The 22053-nt window shown below is 38.5% G+C and overlaps 1 protein-coding gene across 10 annotated transcripts in view; it reads right to left on the bottom strand.

The window, feature by feature from the left end:
- Ca-beta (Calcium channel protein beta subunit) overlaps positions 1–22053 on the bottom strand; it is a 588734-nt gene that overhangs the window by 87733 nt on the left and 478948 nt on the right. For all 10 annotated transcript variants that reach the window (XR_014443860.1, XM_083142262.1, XM_083142260.1 and 7 more), the window contains one exon: positions 5911–6027. Coding sequence is in view for 9 of the 10 variants with exons in the window: in XM_083142262.1 (XP_082998388.1) it covers positions 5911–6027 (117 nt within the window). In the remaining variant the exon portion in view is untranslated. The remainder of the gene's footprint in view (positions 1–5910; positions 6028–22053) is intronic.

Raw genomic sequence — 22053 nt, forward strand, 5'->3', positions numbered from 1 at the left:
ATCTTTTAGTTTCTAATACACATCGCTGTTCGTGCGATAAATCATACAATGCAGTGGCCATTAAGAAGCAGTATATTTGAGATTGGTAAAGTTACGTCAGTCAATATTGCGTATTGTAGCATCACATACCACGAGTTGCATGAGCGCGAAGAGCGAAGAACCGGGTAGGAATGCTACCGCTGTCGTCTGCTTCAGAAGGCAGGAAGGGTCACATGAACCAATCACGGTAGACCTCTCGTAGGCTGGCGTAAGAGAGCCCATTTACGTGCGTGCTGTAATAATTGAAGCTTTCCCTCCATAAAGGCAGCAAGGAATATAGGAGTCCTGTACACCGAACCTGCTCGGCGTCCGGTCGGGAAAGGCATTGAAAAGAGATGCTAGAACGAGTGTTGAGAGTGGAGCGTTGCAAGCGGATCCCGAAAAATAGCTATTATAATGCCATGAAGGTCAAACATATTTGAAATTAGTCACGTTTTACTTTATAATCACAGCATTTAAGCATTTTTGAAATTTTAAATCTGGGAACGCCGGGCGTACGGGCGTACTATAACGCTACGCCACTGCTAATCATTAATTGTAAACTCTAATGTAATATTTGGTAACTAAATTATATTGAAATGACATAAGATTTCTAAAATTTCACTCAGTACAGATACTCGGATGGTGACTGTCACGAGCCACAAGAGCACTGAACTTACACAAAAGAAAAAGAGATGGCGGCACAGAAACTTAATAAGTTTTCATGTAAAGTAATTGAAAGTAAATCGGACAAGAAGCATTAAGAATGTATTTACTAGTGCACTATATTACGTAATGGCATGTGCGAGATAAAAATGCAATATAATTAAACACTACGGGACTAATCATTAATTATAAGTAAGGGTCCGCATATGAAAGTAAGGTGTAGACGTTGAAATTGGGAACAGATCATGGAAATTTAAGTTTTTCGAATGCAGACTGATGGTGGGTGACAAGAAAGTATTTTTTGTAGGTTGAGTTTTACTTCCGTTGCTTGTGACATGCACGGTACCCAAATTCGGGATTTAGGAAATATAAAAACTTACGGAAGTAAAAAAAGATTTACTGGAAAAGTGAAAGACGTTTGAACTTACACTGCGTGTGAAAGGCTCCAGTTTTTTTTTTTAAAGGTAAGCAAAGTAAGGCAAAGTTCCCCGTGAACATTGTTTTTAAGTCCACATTATGCAGGGATAGGCTATTCGGGTCTGGACCTTCAGTTTAAAGTGGGATCTGAACCACTGTTCAATGTTCCTATACCGGGTATTGAACCCGGAACCCCTTCATTACAAGGCGAAGACGTTACAACTATTCCATCAAGAATGTCCTTGGAGGTGATGTGATCAGCACCACGCTGCGATAGCCTTCATCACCACATGTATCCATTTATTAGAAGCTGGGTGAGCCCCAGAGGCGCTTTATGCAGGGATAAGTCCCCCAAAACTCCGAACTTAGGTCACAAACTCTGGTAATCGAACCCGAGTCTTCGGTGTTGCAGTCAGGCGCCCTACCGACTTTTCTTAAACATGAAGAAAACCTATAAGCGGTGGCTTAATTCTCTCTCATACATAAGTTTATACTCAATTCTTTATTTTCACATTCAGGACAAACCCAAACATCCACCCGGGATTCGAAACCAAGGCCCCTGGTATCGTAGCGCGCTGTGCTGACCACTAGACCACCGAGGCTCAGTTTTTGTAAGCGATCTTGACTTTATATTTAAGATTTTAGTTACAGACCCTGCACATATTATATGTCCCAATCTATAGCCGGTTCTGCGACTTTGTCTCTATGTTAATGAAAATACAATTTTGACGTTCAATTAATAATTTTAGCAGCTTACTCAATGTAATTATAGCCGGCCCCCGTGGCGGAGTGGTTAGCACATCGCGCTACGACGCCAGGGGTCCCGGGTTCAAATCCTTGCCTAGGCATGGATGTTTGTGAGTGTCCATTCATCAATTTCATCATATCATCACCCATCCCCATCTTCGCAAATTAGCCAAAAGTGGCACAATAAGCGAAGTAAAATAAAGCAAATCAATCAGTCAATGTTATTATACAGAAATATTGCTAATTGCCAGTTCATTCCATTTCCCCACTTAGAAATTCCACTCGTCTACGTTTCGTGTGCAATGACAAGACAGACTTGTCTGGGAACAAACCTCATTCGTGTCAAAGCTTTGGAGATATTGTCGTGTGTTTTCTTTGGCAGTCAAACAAAAAACACAATCCTGTGTAAAGGTTATCTATGTTTATGAGTCTGCCACACTGTCATTGAGTATCTGGAACTTTCTGCTTGTTTCATCTCGGATTCTCGTTGAAAAATGTTTTCTGGGTTCCGTAGATTCTGTGTTCATAAAATGCCCTGTATAAACTAGTCCTCTCTACTATGTACGCGATAACCTTGAGTAAAGTTGAGGCTTTAGCATTGATGATCTATACATACCGTTGTGGCATAAAATCTAACACTTTTTTCTAAGTCACTGAAATATATACAGGGTGTTCAGTCTAAAACTATAATGTCAAATAAATAAATAAATTGATGTGAAAGTTGAGGCGTTATCATCCGCACTACCGTAGCATAAAATATAAACCCACTGGAATATATACAGGGTGTCCCAAAAGTTGAGTCCTACAGGGAAAAGAGAAAGAATGGATAACATAGGTGGAATGTACAGGGCGTTCACCCTAAAACTATACTGTGAACTAAAATTAATGTGATAGTCGAAGCTTCACCATTCTTGATCAATACACACCGTTGTGGTATAAAATATAACAATTATTTACCTACTGGAAAATATACAGGGTGTTTCACGGAGAAAAGCGAAAAATGGATACAAAACATAGATGGAATATCTTTAGTAATGTTGTTATCTAGTTCGCTGCATATTTTGAGGCTAATTGTAGTGCAGGTGCCACTGTCAGGCTGGTGCAAGGAAATTGTGTCTAACCAACTAGGCACTGTACTGAAGAATACTAGGCACTGTACTGAAGAATAGCTGTGTTCAAGTTTATAAGATTTAACAAATGCCTGCTAGTTGCTTTCAACTTTCATTCTGCCATTGGTTTGACAGTACCACGTGACCAGCACACTGTACACCGCTCCAAGATGGAGTGCAAACGGTGCAGACACCAAATACACTACGTGGCACCAAATCAACGACTCGGTGTGTCACTTGACAGAGGGTGCAAAGAAAGTCAAAAAGTGTAACAAACTAGACGAGCTTATTGTAAGATAATGTGGTGCAGTATGGTAGCCTATGTTGAAGGTAAACAAAAACGGATTTGCGTGTTGTTTGCTGATTGATTGATTTGGTATATTTAACTTCTTATTTCTTCCACTTTTGGCTAATCGCGGAAGATGAGGATGAATGATAATAGGATGAAATTGATGAAGGGACAGCCACAAGAAACGCCCAGACCGGGATTCGAACTCGGAACCTTAGGCGTCGTAGCGAGCTGTGCTAACCACTCCGCCACGGGGGCCGGCTTTCAGGAGGGTTGGTTGGCAAAAGAGGGCATTAGTTTCCCAAAGTTTTAGGTTTATGAACATTAATAAGTTAAGGGTACATTTGTTAACCTTCTGGAACCTTAGGTTCAAAGTCTACCCCTCCCACAAAAGGTTAGGCCCCAGTTACCCCGCGGAGTATGTACAAGATGGCCGAACTTATGATTCTGTACGTTTGGAGTCTCTCGCCGTCGTCAAGTAGACAAACCGAAGCCTGCACATGTGAGACCTAAATTTTGGGACAACCTCCCAAACATTTGTACCTTGTTGGATAGCAGATGTCACAAGGAAGTAATTTAAGTAATTTGTACGCTTCGTGTCATACCATTTTTGTTATTAATACGTTGCCAAGTAAACTAAGAGTGCATTTTTTTATCATCACTAGTAAGTTTAGACATACCCGTTACTTACATGTGATTGTTATTTGGGAAAAACTTTTTTTCAACGAACCACTTATTTGTTAGCTATCAGAAAACGCTGAAATAAGTTCCATACAATGAGCAGTTTTTTTCTCAAAACATCTTTTTATGTGGAAAATTGTCATTTTTTTAAAAAAAAAACAAATTGAAATTCGATTATCTCGAAAACTACTAATTTTCGGACGGGGTATCATCATATGGTCAAATTTATTGCAAATTGTCTCTACTTTAACCCCTTTCAGGGAATACATCTAATTACCAGTCATCCTGTATATACACACACACACACACGTTTATTGGCATGGGAAGGCTAACGGGCATCAAAAGCTTAAAGTAGAAAAGTAGAAACCAAGTTAACTCGAGCACACTGACCCAATCAAGGCAGCGACAATAAAAAAATTCCTCTGGCTAGACAGAATCCAGCTTGCAACTATAGTGGAACCACAAGCAAAGAAACCTGCGAAGATCCTCGACTTCCGTGCATCATACTCCCGCGTGCAGGGGAGGGGGAGAGTGGAGCATGCTTCCTTATGGCCCGAGCTGAACGGAAGAAGGGAAAGCTGCGCGGGGACTTCTCGTCCAAGGTTTTTCTCCTTGTGGTCACTCTTCCTGATCGACAGAAGGAAGTAGTGGCACGCTAGCTTGCAAGCTCATCAGAAACACGGCACGTGGCGAGTCGAGTAAGCACCCCTGACTTTTTGGAAACATCTGGAGTGTGCAAACGTCATCGTGGTCGCACGGTCGACGCACGCCACCGTGCAGGTGTGCTGACAGTCAACACCTGCTGTCCGGGGTGATTGCTTCGCTCGTGCCGTGGTCGTCACCAAAGTCCGAGACGCCTCAGGGGTCGCTACCCGATTTGGTGAGTGTGCTTTGCTCGTCGGACTTCCTTACCTCTTCGCCGAGCCAAGGAGGGTTATCCACAAGCTGTAAAACCAAATTGAACATCGTTTTACTGCTACATCCATAAGTGACACCCCTCGTACCTTGTTAAAAACCTTGTCACACATCATGGTGGAGGCGCCGGACAACAATCCCGGTACCTCTCGCATATATATATATATATATACACACTAGCTGATTGCCCGGCGTTGCCCGGGTATTTATTTATGCCAATCTTCTATTAGACAGAAAAATAATGAATTCTAACGATAGTGCAAAATGAACTTGGAGTTGAGCGGCATTGGGAGTGTCACTATTCATCTTAGCGACCCAGAAAACTATGGATTCCACACTAATATCGGTGGTTTTCGATTATTTTTGCATGTCACCCCTTTCCACCCCACCCCTAGGTGCCAGGGGTGTCTTGGAGTTGAGCGGCATTGGGAGTGTCACTATTCATCTTAGCGATCCCGAAAACTATGAATCCCACACTAATATCGGTCGTTTTACATGTCACCCCCTTCCCAACCCTACCCCTAGGGGTGCCAGAGGTTCCTTGGAGTTGAACGGAATTGGGGGTGCTACTATTCATCTTAGCGACCCCGAAAACTATGGATTCCACACTAATATTGGTCGTTTTCGATTATTTTTACATGTCACCCCTTCCCACCCCCACCCCTAGGGGTGTCATGGGTGTCTTGGAGTTGAATGGCATTGGGAGTGTCACTATTCATTTTAGAGACCCCGAGAACTATGGATTCCACACTAATAACGGTTGTTTTTTATTATTGTTACATGTCACCCCCTCCCACCCCACCCCAAGGGGTGCCACGGGTGTCTTACTCCCGCAGTATTTCTTTCCAGGTTGCAAGTCGTATGTGTTCCAAGTTTGGTTGAAATCGCTCCAGGCGTTCGAGAGTTATGCCGGATCAAACATACACACATACATCCATTTTTATATATTAGGTAGATCATATATTCAGTCCCGATCCAAAACAACCATATTACTTACGTACATGTATAACCTAGAAGAACGGTTCGCTGGGAACCGTTCGTTGGAGAGAACGGGTCACCTGAACTTACCCTTGCCTTTTCAAGCTGAGCGAGCGCCTGCCTCTCCGTTTCGCGACGCAGGTTTTCTCTTTCTTCGTCTAGGGATTGATCTGAGGAAGGCTGCGAGTAATTCGATTCCGCTGATCCCTGCAGAGAGAACGAAGGTGTCATTAAAATCTCTCACACTGGTATCATGTTACAAGAAGAACAGAAAAAAAAGAGCTAGAACTTAAAATATACTGACACAGCGACGAATTCGTGAAAGAAAACAGCTCCCAACCATGACAGTATATACAGAGAAATAAAGGGAGGTGTTCAAATTTCAGCAGCCTGATCATGAACGTCCTGAAGGTTAGCAGGGGGGGGGGCAATGTCTCCCATGGAAAATTAATTTCAGATACAGTAATTTATGTTAATTTTTGGAAGTATGTTGCAGGAAGATTATAACTTCAAACTGAATGAGTGTGTTTTGAAGGGGCGACACTATTACGGGGGGAAATATGCTTCATTGCCGCCCTATAGATAAAATTACCTTGTTTGCCCCTTCTTGGGAAAAACATTCTGCGGGCGTGCACGCCAAGGGTTTTACAACTTTAACAGTTATACGCCATTAATAATAATAACTATCGCTTCATGTTAATTATTATATTTGTAGAAGGGTTACTAATAATTAGTATTATTATTACACAGTTTACAATTAATCAACAGTAGCGGCGATTAGGTGCCAAAACTGGGGGAGGGGGAAAGGACTGCTTACTTTTTCTTGATAGAAAAGGCTTAGCATTGAGAAGCCATGGTGCGGGAAACTACCCCCTAATATTATATATATATATATATATATATATATATATATATATATATATATATATATATTTCCTTACAAACAATCCCATAGTATATACGTATCAGTGTGCACCTATTAACAGCATAATTATTCTTCATTCTGTTTATTGTAGTGAGTACATTCATATTTATATTAGGTCTCGGGTTCCATACCGGGTAGAGGCATATAGTTGTTCGGATCAAACTTTAAACTGTAGGACCAGTCCCGATTAGCCTATCTAAGCATAAAGTAAACTTAAAATAAAAATTCAAATTCATATTTCTATTTTCATCTTTAGAAAAGTCTAGCAAAATATGTCTGAATTTTATCTTTTTGGAGATTACATACAATCACTTATTGTGAATTACAATATAATTTTTCCATATTGTGAAACAAGCTTCGGTTATGATGAAAATAGCATTGGTGTGATTAAAGAATATGTGACCATCCATCATAAATAAACCATATATTGTTTTCCAAATTCTTCAAAGTAATATAATGAAATTATAAATTTTTGATTTATGTAAGTTATGCAATGTATTTACTAAACCAATAGAAGGTTTGGACCTGTTAAACACTGCTCTGAACAACACCCCTACCCCCACTTTTCAAGTCACACCTCTCAAATTTTTCACAAAGGCCAAATTTAGGGTGGTTTTGGCACTAACAAGGAAGGTGCGCAAATGAAATTTAAACTGGCGCATTCGATTGAGAATGTCAAAATATATATACCATAAAGTAGCCTACATAGCTGCTGTGGACTATTGTAGCGAATAAACAGGTCTTCAAAAGTTAAGTAGAAGTCCAATAAGAGGGGAAAGTAGCACATGGATATTCCCACTATAAAACAGGATGAAATATTTCTATTTAATATATCATTTAAATAGCTTTTCTACCTCCTCAATGAGGATGATGATTACCGACCTCTTTGGCAGAGTGGCTTGCACAGCACGCTACGAGTTGCTCTGGGTTCGAATCCTGGTATGGGTGTTATTTGTGACTGTCCCTTCACCAATTTCATCATATCTCCATTCATCCTCATCGTCGCGATTAGCAAAAAGTAGCGGAAAAGCTACGCTAAATAACAAAAATCGGATGAATGATTGACCGATTAAGTTGATACTGGGATAAATACAATCATACATCCATGCCCTAATCATAGTTCGAACCTGGAACCTCTGAACTTGCTAAGGCGTTATGCTGACTACTCCGGTGTGAACTTGCAGGGGCATTAAGGGGGCAAAACACAGAGCTACAGATTGATCGATTGTGGGCACAGACACCAGAACCTCGTAAGCCTGCATTAATGCGGTATTCAGGGGGGGAGAGGTGTAAGGCATCCCGTAAATGTCATACCTTGCATCCTTCTGAGGCTAAATTGGAACGGATAGTTTATGGAGGCAGTTTGAATATATTAGTTACTGATTCGTCACGTCTTTTACACGTTGTCCCTGATGTGGTAAACTGAGGCTTTGAGTCGTCAAGGGGTCCCGGGTTCGATTCCCAATTGAAGCACATTACACAGTGATTCGGATCTAACTTGAAACTGTAGGTCCAGTCCCGATTAGCCTAACAGAACATAAAGTCACCACAAGAGGCCTTTCAATTTAACAACATAGCATAGTGCCTATTATCGACAAACACAATCGCTATTCGGCTCATAACAGAACATTTATTCTTCTATTTCGGTTATTTTGAGGCACTTTTCTACCTCTCGGGTCAACCGCGAAGATGAGGATGAAATACATGATGGGACAATCACAAACACCAGGATTCCAATCTGCGACCCCTGGTTCCGTAGCCAGTTACGCTGATCACTCCGCCAGGAGGCTTGACTAAAATAGACAATTATCGTCCCTTGTACCTAGTATTTCGGTAAACTTGATAATGAATTATCCTCTACTTAGTGGCATTAGGACATTTGTGTGCAGTGGCATTTACAGTAAGTTCACTTGCATTTGCTCCAGACAGCTTTTCCAATGCTTTCATTTCAAGCTTCAAAGTCACAACATTTTGCCTTTAGTTATCTTTTAGATTATTCATGGAAAAGCCATATTTAAAGATATCCATTTCCGGATTCTGGCTCAGTGAAATTTCAAAGAACCAAGTACAAAGAACGAGTTCAAAGTACCAAGTACAAAGAACGAGTTCAAAGTACCAAGTACGAAGACCGAGTTCAAAGTACCAAGTGCAAAGACCGAGTTCAAAGTACCAAGTGCAAAGACCGAGTTCAAAGTACCAAGTGCAAAGAACGAGTTCAAATTACCAAGTGCAAAGAACGAGTTCAAAGTACCAAGTGCAAAGAACGAGTTCAAAGTACCAAGTACAAATAACGAGTTCAAAGTACTAAGTACAAAGAACGAGATCAAAGTACCAAGTTCAACTAATTTAGAAACCCCCGCGCCATATTTGTCCCAGCACAAGTCTCGTGAGATGCAAACTGAAAACCTGTATTGCTACATGCGTTGGAAGATTTCTTTCTTGACCGCTCGCCTATTTGACGAACAACAAAAGCCCTTGTTGCTAAGAACAGAAGATCTTCGTTACTTCGCTTGCACACAGTGTTGCCATAATCGAAGGGTAAAAAACTCCTACATCAAAATATTTGCCTTTCCGTACCCATATTTTTCATTCCCCTCAAGATATTGAAACCAAGCAATCTCTGAAATTTGCAATTATTAAATGCAGTCTCATACGAAAATAATAATTACACGCACTAATTGAGATTAACTTCTACGTACGGACGGAATCAGAGAACAACTTCATGATCACAGATTAATCGAGACTGGGCCTACAGTTTAAATATTTGAGCTGCTGTTTTAAGTCCACTTCATGCACAGATAGGCTAATCGGTACTGGACTTACAGTTTAAAGTGGGATACGAACCACTAAGTGTTTCCACCGGGTATCAAACCCAAAACCCCTTGATTACAAGGTGATGACGTTACCACCAAGCCATCGAGGAGGTGCGCCTGAAGTTTAAAATGGATCTCTCCAGGAACCAAGCCTGAATGCAACCAATGGTGGATTCTATCGCTTTTCTTCGCAACGTGCTATGTAGCGAAGCAAGAATTACAAAACTCAGATAAAATGATGTAATTTTTATCTGGTTTTAACAGAGGAGTCACATTACTTCCACTTAATTTTTGATTCAAGCCATGAAAATTACAACGGAAATCAAGGCTGGCTCTCCCACTCGCCCCCCTCTAGTTGCGCCTCTAATAACAATGGACTACGAAATGACACCGATATACTAATGCTATGTGCACAATACTCGAACATCAGTTACCAATTGAGAAAAGAATCTTGAACTTTCAGTGCAAAAATTGTGAACTTCTTATACAGAGTGTTTCAAAAGTCAAGCACTCCAAACTTTGATCGCTTATAATATGAAAACCGTAAAAGATAAAGCCTCATCCATTGAGATATTGCTATTGCAATGATTCACATAATCAGTTTACTCCATACAGGAAATTTTATAAATTAATCAATGACGGAAGTCAGCGTTAATTTTTTCCAGAATTCCACTTTTGGGTGAGAAACCTATGTAATAAATTAGCGAAGGGTCATAATTAGACGTTTGATGACTGATGCCATGTTAATCTGTCATTTGCGATCAATATGGATCATGTGCAGCATTTGATGGATTTCAGACTGGCATAATTCCTCCCCCTTTTCAGGGATAAAATTTTTAAATTTCTAGTTGAAGGGAAATTTCCAATGCTGTTGCAACACTGATTGGACACCGGCCAGTGAGCAGAGGAGCAGATCTCCACAGTACACAGCGTCTTTACTGCGCTTGCATTAGCCATAACTAACAGAATTATTCAGATGGTTTGTGTCTGCTGCACCACTGTATTGTAAGTTGCCATGAACAGTAGTCAAATCGTACGTTTTGATTTGCGACTCTAGTCAGTGTTGCCAAAGCTTGAGGGAAAAATCTTGTTAACCTTCTATAAGTTGAGGCTTTGTTAACTTAATCGTGAGATTATACAGGTACTAAAAGAGTAGGGATCAGATTTTTAGACGAAAAATTCATTCTTTTCACCCAGTGGAGGCACATAGCGGTTCGTCATTTAAACTTTAGATGCAGTCCCGATTAGCCTTACTGTGCATAAAGTGGATTTAAAGCACCAAATCAATCAATCAATGTATATTTACCGAAAAAAAGTGCTTTCAAATATGGTACTTTGTAAAACTTTGTCACAGGTGATTGATTGTACACTGCAAAAAAAAAAAGGTGTGTTTGGGGTGAGTTTCGCTCTTTGGAGGCTTCGAAGGTCAGAATACTCGGAATCCTCACCCTTTTGAGTGAGTTTCTCCTCCCTACCCTAGGGTGAGTGCAGATCTGTCGTCAAAACCTTCCCTATACACCTCTTTGGGTGAGTTTCGGCTGCACCGTGATGCCACATGTACAAACTTTCCCACTGAAAATCCACTCACAGGCCTTGTCATAGCGAAAGAATTTTGCCGGCATGACAACGTTTGTGGTCCTAGACTCCCTGCCAGGCTATCCGAGCAATTTGTCTACCTGCTGAACCCTTTTCCCAACAAATTACCACCCTGTAGAAGTTCTCTAAATATTCAACAGAGGCGCTGTACTGCAAGTGGCGCTGGTTCGAGTGACCAACTCATGAAATACTTTCAAAATAGGTCGAAAACCCAAGGTCCGTCAACGTTGTTCCTGCGGTCGACGGCCTTGGAATAAACCTATCAGTTTTGAGATCCCTGTGATGTTTTTATAATTAGAAAGTGTACGAAATAAATACCTGTATGTTACATGTAAATTTCAGGAATAATCTACTTGAATAGTCATTTCATATTTTCAAGTACCATTTCACTGCTTTACGTCAGTAATTAACAAAATTTGAGCCGAAAGAAAAATATGATTCTTCCTCTCACATTTCATATTGAGGTTTAGATTTGCTGCTACATTTCTTACTGCACTTAAACAAAGGAAATACATGTTTATAGCCTGAAAGAACGTGTGACATATGCAACTGTGCAAGTGCATACAAATTAAGGCATAAAAAGCTGTGTGTTTTTGTTTACAATATTTCTTCTTTTTTGTTGTTCGAACCTTCAGTAAGGTATGACTGTATCTTTGTAGTTATTTTATCATGAAAATATAATGTGCCTTCATTATCAGTGTTATCTTGGAGAAGTACATTTTGTTATTTGGAGTCGGTATTTCTAGTGTTCATTCATAACGCTTATCTGTCGGGCTGCATTACACTTTTCCTTTTCTTATTTCATTATTTTTTTCGGCTATTAGGAAGCTCTTATGCAAAACACAGATTACAGATATAACACCAGGAGTACACATCCTGAGTACTCAATGTAATTGGAATTATTTTTTAACGTTTAAATAATTTGTTTAACCTTACTACTTTACAGTAAGTTTAACGAGAGGCGTCAAGACAATTCTCTGTGCCGAGATGTAAAATAAACTTAATGTTTCAAATGTGACCCCACCACAATTAACAATTTAATATTTCCGAAGTCACTGGGATTATCGTAAAGGATTATGACATTAAGAGAAGGGTTATGCCTTCTTGTTATGAGGCACGTAGCCAGGGGGAGGGATAAGGAGGCTGAAGCCACCCGAAATCCTACAAATATCTAATTTAAATAGTGCATAGAGGTAATTATTTTTTCTTACTTAGCAGGATTAAACATTAGATCGAAAAAAGTTTAGTGTATAATAGAGGAACCAGTTTATATTTTTATATTCTATCATTTTATCCAAAGAATAAATTGATCCACCAGTTCTCAAAAATTGTAGTTTTCTTTGTGACAAGCCATACAATATAAACTTTACGAGTAAAATTTGGGCAAAACTTTTAAAGCCTTTTTCTAACGGAATGTGTAACGGTTAATAACAAAATACAATAACTATGAATTTCAGTAAACTAACTGTACAGAATGTAAGAAAAAATGGACAATGTGTTGGATATACACAGTGGATCGAGTAACAGTCTCTCTCCATTTACACAATAATAACAATAATAACAAATAATTTGGATTAAAATTAATTTATTTTCAATAACTTATAATACTTGTTATTGTAAAATGATAATTATAACCGTAGTAAACTGGTAATAATTATTGTTGTCATTATTCTTTCTACCAATCAAGTTTTATCAATGACCTGTCCCCTTTCTGCAAATATTTCTGGCGACGCCTGTGCTGATAAGAGATGAGCCCCCCCCCCGAAATAAAATCCTGGCTACGGGCCTGTGTTATAGTCATGTTCCTAGAATTCCCATCCTTCCTGCATTTGAAATTCTTTTTTTTAAAGTTCTCTGCCAAACAACTTATGTACGCCTCCAATATATGATATGTGACGAATACTTCAATTTGCAATTTGACGAATGGTTTAATTGTAACGATGAGGATAACACTGATGAGACAAAGAAAAGGACATATTCAACCTTTACCCAAAATTTGAACCTAGAACCCTCTGCTTCGTAGTTTACTACACCAACGACTATCTTTTGCATTTATTCAAAAGGTATGCCTAAGTGCGGTAACGCCAACAAAAAAATAGTCTAGTAGGAAATGTTTCATCCCACTTTGCGTTTTATCCTTGCAAGGGACCGCAACTCCAGAAGACATTCAACTTTCATTATTTTTCCCCCACCCCCTACATCACAGTCAATGTACAACCTAAAATGCTTATCCATATCTTTGAAATCTTTAGAGCAGCACAAACAAAAATCATAAAAGCTTCTAAATTAGTCCGCTTTTCTAAATATTCAAAAGAAATTTTGGTTAGGCTAATTAATTTCAATGAGCACATAATACCATAAACGCAGTTCCAATTTGTTATTCTTGTTTCATTTCCAAATATACGCTACATTGAATGAGGCAAGTTGGTTCCCTTTCTGAGCCACTGTCTTCAAATAGATGTGGCAACAAATAAATTTTGCAACGACGTGTTGAATACCACACGTGAATATCCTCCAAAGTTCCGTTTCTGGACTTTCTCTCCTTTGTAACGAGCAACCCCTTGCTGTGCGCGTCACGCGTCAATGCACCAAACCTGAAGTCTTACCTGGAAATGACATTACAAGTCGAAGCAGTGTTTTATTTCGGGTACACGATTATATTCCGCTGATAAACGCTGTGATTAAAATTTCTAACTTGCTTTGAAAACTTTTTCTTGAACAAATTGTACAAAAGTTAATTGTCCTCGTCCGTGGCAGTGCGGTCTAAGGCGTTGTGCTTTGGGCTTCGACGGCATGGGTTAGAGTCCGCCTGGGTCCAGTCTCTGGGTTCTCGGCCTGTGCATAGGACCGGTAGCAACCCACCATCGTGAGGAAATTCGGGAGCTACGAGTGAGTAGTGTAACCCGGTCACGGATATCTCCTATAACGGCTGGGGGTTCGACGTGCTGACCCCACGTCAGCCCATTACTGGTTGAAGATCTCCACACCTCTAGGTAGGATTGTGGGATGGAGACTGGCAGCCGAGAGATAGGTCAAGGCCCTTCGAGGGCTGTAGAGTCACGAGTTATTATTATTATAGAAGTTAATAACAACATTTAATTACTATATGCATTTCAGTCAAGTTACTGTTGCGCTGGAAATTGATTTATCAAGTGGATCGAGAAGAAAATTCTCCCCAAGGAGGATATAATAATAATAATAGTAATGATAATACTTTTGGAATAAAGTTGGTTTATTTCAATTAGTTTATAACAATAATAATCATAAGCATGATAATTATTATTGTTATTAATATTACTGTTTAAATTTTATTGTTGGCCTGACCACCCCTATAAAGAACTCCTCTTCCTTGTAATCCACGCGCACGTCGCCTACTAAATCAAGAGATTATTATTATTATTGGTTTGTATATATGTGTGGACCTGTTCATAAGCCAACTAATTGATCGTCAAGCATTCTGTAGAAAAATCCTTGAGTCTACTATTCAACGTGCTCTGTCACGGCTTACTTATTACAGACAGTTTGCATTACACTGGCACGTAAGATTTCTCAAAATATGGTGAACTGAAGTGAATCAATGCAATTGAACATAGGATTACTTTTACAAAAATTAATAAATGGAACATTAATTTAGGTTACAAGCTGAGAGGAGAGTCGGGAGAGTCGTGAATGAAGGAACCTGTCTGGCCTCTTTCGTTCTTCGCAAGACGTCGCGGTAAGCAGACTCGTTCTCGTTGCTCTTTCTTTCCCGAAGGAAAAGCCTCGGTCTCGTTTAGATTATCTCAATGATAAATATATTAAAAAAATGTTTAAAGACATTTAGTAATAGGACTTAAAAACGAAAGTTTTAGAAAATTAAACATCTTTAAAGTAAATCAATTTGCATATTAAAGAAATTTTGATTATAACGAATTCTAAAAATAATTTACACTACGATTTACCAAACCCTTGAAAAATACAAGGCTTTCGGACAGTATAAGTCTCGATTATACAGACGGCTGTCACTCTCGGTCTTGTCTTCATTTTAAATTGTGCTCGGTTTCAGCCAAAGTGGCACAAAAGTAAAGTAGAATAAATCAAATCAATCAATCAAAATAATCATAATAATAATAACGCCCATGCTTTAATTCTATTGTTCTAGTCAACAGTCGAAGACAATCGATATATGTAATACCTCGAATGACGTGTCTGCCTACCAGTGAGAAAGAAAAAAAACAGCATTATACCTGCTTACCACTATCTAAGATACAGTTTTATTAGTAGTGCAAGTCCCTGCATTCAACGAGTAGTTAAAAAAAAATTGAAGTTACTTATTCTATTTTGGATGATACGTCCTTCATATCTTCACATTAACGCTTGTTATTAACTACCTGGATTTTTTAAAAAAATTGTGCATAGGCACATTGGCAATATGTACAAATATAGGAAAATAATTTATCTTATGGAAATGGCTATTTCAACAGTCACTCACCCAGGCTCGAACCTGGACCCCAAGTGGCGAGAGCGTTGCACCACAGCTCTGCACCCTGTCCATGGGGGTCCCCTTATTGAGAAGAACTTATTGCTTACAAATCCCGCAGGAAGAGTACATTTTCTTTGGTAACGACCACGATATAAGTTATATTTTCTGGAGTTCTTTGCTACAATCAGTATATTAGGACACTACAGTAAATGCAAAGACAATATTTTCAACAATAAGACATTAAATACTCATTTATTATTATACAAATTTTCATTACAGATTATTGTAACGAACTGATAATAACCAGCATTACACAATAAACTAAGTTTGAACCTTTCTTTATATAAAAGCGACAAAAATAACATTCTCATGTTCACATTAGTTTTTTAGGTGGTAAAAATCTATATTTTTGGTCAACTAATCATGTGTATTCGAAAGTATCAATGTCAACTATTAACTAATAAGTTCTGAGGAAGTTTGAAGTTGTTTGTTGCGGAACCTGAATCAATTGTCCTTATCCTCCCCCTCCTTCTATAGGGCTGTTTCTGGATGAGAATTACAATATTATATTCTACTTTAATATTATTATGAAGTACTTAGCCTTATGAAGGAAAGCCAATTTCCATGGCGGTGTGGGTAGCGCAGCGAATCCAGGCCTGGGGATGTGTTTTCTTTGTGAGTGTCCCTTCATGAATTTAATCATATCATCAATTGATCCTCATCTTCGCGATTAGCCAAAAGTGACACAAAAGCGAAATAAAATAAACCAGCTCAATCAATTTGTGGAGGAAAGAAATTCTGTCCTTTATTTTCTTAGAACTTTGGTATCCACAGAGCGCTTTCAAGTTGCCACAAACCAGTGGCGGATCCAGAAGTTATAGTTGGGAGGGGCGAATTTCATTCGAATGCCTCACCTCACCGAACCTCAATTCTAACACACACTTGCACTGCTATATATAAACAACATATTATACTGTAAACAGGAACGACGCTGTTTTTTGTGTTCTAGAAGATAGAGAATTCCTTTGCAAAAATAGAGGTCGAGGAGTGGAATAGGTGGTTATTATTGTATCATAATTCCTCTTGACCTCCTATTGCCACAATGTAAACTGAATGAGCACATATGAGAAATATAGTGAATACGCAGAGAACACAAAAGTCTATTCCCTCAAGGGGTCTCAGTTCGATTTCATTTTGAAGCATATTGCACAGTGATTCAATACAAATTTAAACTGTAGTGTCTTTTCCGATTAGCTTATCTTGATCATAAAGTTGACTTATTTTATAAATATTCTCGAGCCTTTTAAATTTGGGGATAAAAGGCGGAACATCTGAGTCTCAAAAATATCAGGTATAATATCATATCCAAGAACTGGCAGTTGGGAAGGAGATCGCTCCCATCGCCCTCCCGGTGGATGCGCCTGCCACAAACAACAGAGTGTAAAAGTTATCTAAACCACCCCCACCCCCAAAGATCGTTGCTTTGTTTGAAGGACATTCACTTTCAGTGTCTTTTGTTACGAGTCACGCGTCGTATACCGCGCGGTTTTCGTGGGGACCAATCGAAAGACGTCTGGGACCAGCAGGAAGTCATTCATCCCAGAATAGCCTTGCCGTTGCCATTGTGTGAGGTCGTCTGTCCACTGGCCAGAATAGTTTGTCTGCTGAGTGGGTATTTGAAAGTGGAGATAAGAAAGCAACATTCAAAGGTAAGTAAGTTCAATAACGTTTTCAATATTTTTACACTGTAAGTTTTCTTTATACATATATGCTCAGATTGTCGTATCCGCAATGATTAGACCAAAATTTGTTTCACATTTCGAAATAATGACAGTACACGGTGAGAGGACATTGTTTAGCATACAGTGTGAGCCCCTTCAATATTCCTCGTCCGAGGATTGACATTCGTCATGGTTTGATTTGATTTGATTGATTTGTTTTATTTTACTTCGCGGTTTGTGCCTCTTGGCTAATTTTGAGAAGATGGGGATGAGTGACGAAATGATGAAATTGATAAATGGACATTTACAAACAACCATGCCCAAGCGGGATTCGAACCCGGGACCCCTGGCGTTGCAGCTCGACGTGCTAAGATTCGTCATGGTGTCCCTATATTTGAGCCCTGTAACCTGGAGCCTACTTTTGAGGGGGAAGAATGAAACCTGAGGCTTAACTTTGGGAGATTTGGGGAAGAGTCACGAAAAATTTTCCATCTCATAAAAATAGAGTCCAGGGATTATTTCATAAATAACTAGCGAAATCACAAATATTACTCTTTATTACTTTGCTCCTCAGGTCGCCTAACTTGAAGATTTTAACAAATGTGAAAATTTTGGGGGTCCTTGTCCCCGCCAATTTACGCCTATGGTTACGGAGACAGAGAAAACATGGTTTAAGTTCGTTTCCGTTCTTCCCACTCCCATTTTTGGAGAGAAATAACTGGAAAACTATAAGGATAAAAAATAAAATTTCAAGTGCACAAACGAAATTCTATCCAAGAAGTTGCTTGATTTTTCTTCCTCCATGATGGGGAGCTTTTAGTTGTTTAGTTTAGTTATTTCAATGGTAGAAACGTGATGATTTTGTCCTTCATTTTAAAATTGGGGGCGAGGGAACTTCAAATTTTGATTTAATTTACTCTCAAACCGTTACGTTACAATCGAAAAAATGCACTGGGATAAAACTGTACGGGCTTCCCGAAGCTCCCCACCCCACCCCAAGTTCAATTTGTGAATACTCGAACGCTGTAATGTTGCAAACGAAAGTAAATGCGATACAATCCGGTACGAACAAAGGATAATCTTATGACATACTTTAAACAGAATATGTGTATGTTTGGGGGGACAACGTCACAAATGTTGACCGTACTACAATTATCACTGTTACTAGGATTCTCTATCATCTTTATTTCTTTCTCCATTTTTACGCTTCCTTCTCTCTTTCCCATTTCCTTCTTCTATTTCTGTTCTGTCATTCGCTGTCAACGTATCTTTCGGTCTCTTTCACCCTCTCTCTTTGTGTTCTTCTGACCTTGTGTGATTCTCGCTGTGCTGTAATCAATCCTAATTTTTAACTGTTGGCTATTTGTGTTAGGAGGAGATGGGCCAAAAATATTTCGTGGTGGGCTAGAGCCCGCTTTGGTGTCGACTATTCTGACTGCGACTGACACCTTCGTTTGGTGTGTGATATTCCTAAAGTTGTAAAGTAACTTGTTGCACACAATTCAAGATCTTTCGTTATTGGCTGTCGGAACGTACCCCAGAGGGATTTGTAATTGATTTTTAAGTAAAGAGGCCAAAATAATGCAGTGGGATACTGTGGGACGTAAAGTTAATTTCCATGGGAAATATTATTTACAAAACAGGCTTCTGTAAGAGTTTAAAAGATTTGTAAGGTGCTGCTTAAACTCACTTCATTCATTCGTTGTAGTCGATTGCGTCTAATATCACAATTTTTAAAAGGAAAAAAGACACATTGTAAGCAAGGGCGTGAAAGTTAAATATACAATGACCATGGCCGTATTTAGAGGGGGGTTCTAGGGTTCAACCCCCCCCCGAAACTTCTGACATGTTGCATTAATGGATGTTCAGAAACCAAAATCTGTATCAAATTTTCAATTTTTCTTTCGAAGCATCACAAAAATACAAGGAGACAATGAAACGATCGAGCTAGAATTTTCATACATTTGGAATTCTGAAAGTTGAGTGAAACAGGATTTATTCTCGGAATCGCAGCCCACCCGCGGCCCCTCCATTATCACTTCTGCTGTCATCTTTCCAGTGTTGCTCCTGCGTCACAAGGAATATAGACTGAAGATTCCCTTATGATTGTCCCAAAATTCCCTTTCCAGCTTTTAAATTCCCCGTCCGATAAAGTCGAAAATAAATCCCCCTTGATAGGAGTTCACACCTAGTACCTCCAGTTTCGTAGCGCATTACGTTCGCGATTGAGGTTACAATCCATGCACCAGGCTAAGCTTTTAAAGAGAATAACTGGTTCTACACTTTTCAAAGTTCCAAAAATTTAATTTTAAAGTCAAACAACAAAAACTTTATGACTAAAATTTCCATCAAACTTTTAAAGTATTTTCTTGAAGGTATCTAAAGTTTAATGACGAAGTAAAATAATTGTGCATTACAGTACACACTGTATGAAACGTAAAAAAAAAAGAAAGAAAGAAACTTATGCTGGATATTCACTCATCTGCTGGATTGAGTAAGCCCCCTCAAGGATATAACAATATAATAATAATAATAATAATAATTATTATTATTATGGAATAAAATTGTTTTATTATTATGAAATTTTAATTATTATTGTACAATTATTATTATTATTTCTATTATTCAAATTTGGGAATAATTATGAATTAACCCCCCCCCGAAAATTTTTCCTGCCTACGGCCATGACAATGACATTAATTTTCGGGAGCAATGATCGCCTTCCCACACTCAGACGCTGATATTCGTGAGGTTTTCTGTAGTGTGCGTCCATAGTATCTTCAAATTTTCGGTCCTTGGGGGATTCTAAACATTAACAATTTAAGTTAAGGAAACTTACAATTTCAAGCAGCAGCTAGAATTTCTTTTAGAGTGTTGTCTTAGATTTCTTTTACACATAAATATGGTTGTGTAACATAAAATTGTAAGCATTATTTTAATTTTCAACTTCTTTTGAGGAATGTGCCATGCATAGAGCAGTGGATACGGATAATGCCCACAAACACACTTGCCTTAGTTCCAACCTACACTGAACATTACGCCACTCTTTGCTGAGAGCAGTTTTTCAAGGATCCTGCATGGGTTGGGTTTACACAGATATGCACTGTAAGTAGAGCAGTTCAAATCTAATTTTGTTCTTTTTTCAAGGGAGTTTATTATTCATTATTTGCATAAGTTTTAAGCTGTAGGAACTTGAAATGACAGAGGTCTCTTAGGAAGTAAGCTTATATGCTGAGATGGGAAGACCAGTGGCGACCACTATATGTACCCAGGTGTAGCACACGCTAGAGGTGGTCAGCTAGTATTGAACATTTAGTCAACATAGTGAGTGTGAAAAGAAAATGAAAGTGTCAAAAGTACATGCATACTTAAATACATGTATCAAGGAGCCCGAGGTTCGATACTCGGTAGTGGTTCATAATGGTTCAGATCCCACTTTGAACTTTAGGTCCAGTCCCGATTAGCCTTTCTGTGATTAAATTGGTCTTAAAAACAAATTCAAACAACAAATCTGGAAATAGGAAAGGGTGGGTGGGTGTCTCAGCTTCGGTCTTTTCTGTTTCAAAGGGAGTGTTCGCCACTGGGAAGGACAGTACTAATAGTTATACACATTGTAGGCTGGAGTGTAAAACTTTGTTGTGGCTGTCTTAAGAAGTATTTTGAAATTGATATGGCATACTAATTACAGAATGTGTACAGCGAGATGTTAAAATATTACCAGGCAAGTTGTTCATAATTTTCAATATTTTTTGACGTCCCACGTGTATTTAAGGAATTGAACTTCTCCGGGAAATATTTATGCTTCTCACTCTTTACATACCTTTCCTAATATCTTTGTTACACAATTAATTTCATGGAGGATTAGTGAAAAAAAAATATGGTTGACTAGACCACACAGCAAATATACTTCTGTGTCAGCATCTTTAAGTTCTGAGAATCGATTGCTGCTTGTGTACAATTTAGTGTTCTTATAGATGTGGGATGAAGTAAGTGATTCATACATTTTATTTGTTTTCTCTTTTCAACTTGCAAAGTGAGGGTCTGTGATGCTACATTTATTGGCTATCAGTTACCCTGTAAAAGCCTACATACACATTTTGTCTTTGGAAATTAAATTCATTTTGAGAAGTTATGTAGAAGAAAACAAACAGATAAAGAAATTAATTCTTATTTGAAAAGTATCTAAACTTTCATCATTCTGGGTTTCTTTCATTCAATCTTCCACTGTATGTATAGACATTCCTTAGGAGAATTTAAATTGCTGGGGGATCCAAATGATACTAACTTTGCATGATAATTAACTTTTATATGTTAAATCTACAATACTTGAACACTTCAAATAGTCTTCCATCTATTAACAAATATAGTTGTACAATAAACTGTTGTATTGAAGAAGTTAAAGTTTTGCTACTTTCAAGATTAATCTAATTTAAATTTATTCCTTATTTCAGGCATTGAATGCTGTTTAACTAAAATAACCACCTCTGATGTTTGAAGATGATCCTGATTTTGTAAATTGAAATGTAAGTAAATAAATCAATTAACCTGTATGTAATCTGAAAATGTCAGAATCACATAAATAGAACTAGGAACGTAAAATATAATGCTGCGTGTGCGAACCATACATACACACCTTTCATTTTGTAATTAATAATCTTTGGATATTCATTTCCAAAATGCACCTTAGCATAAATATACAAATTATGATCTTTATGT

Source organism: Lepisma saccharinum, chromosome 20 (genome assembly GCF_977018435.1).
Source record: "Lepisma saccharinum chromosome 20, izLepSacc3.1, whole genome shotgun sequence".
NCBI classification, from domain to species: domain Eukaryota; kingdom Metazoa; phylum Arthropoda; class Insecta; order Zygentoma; family Lepismatidae; genus Lepisma; species Lepisma saccharinum.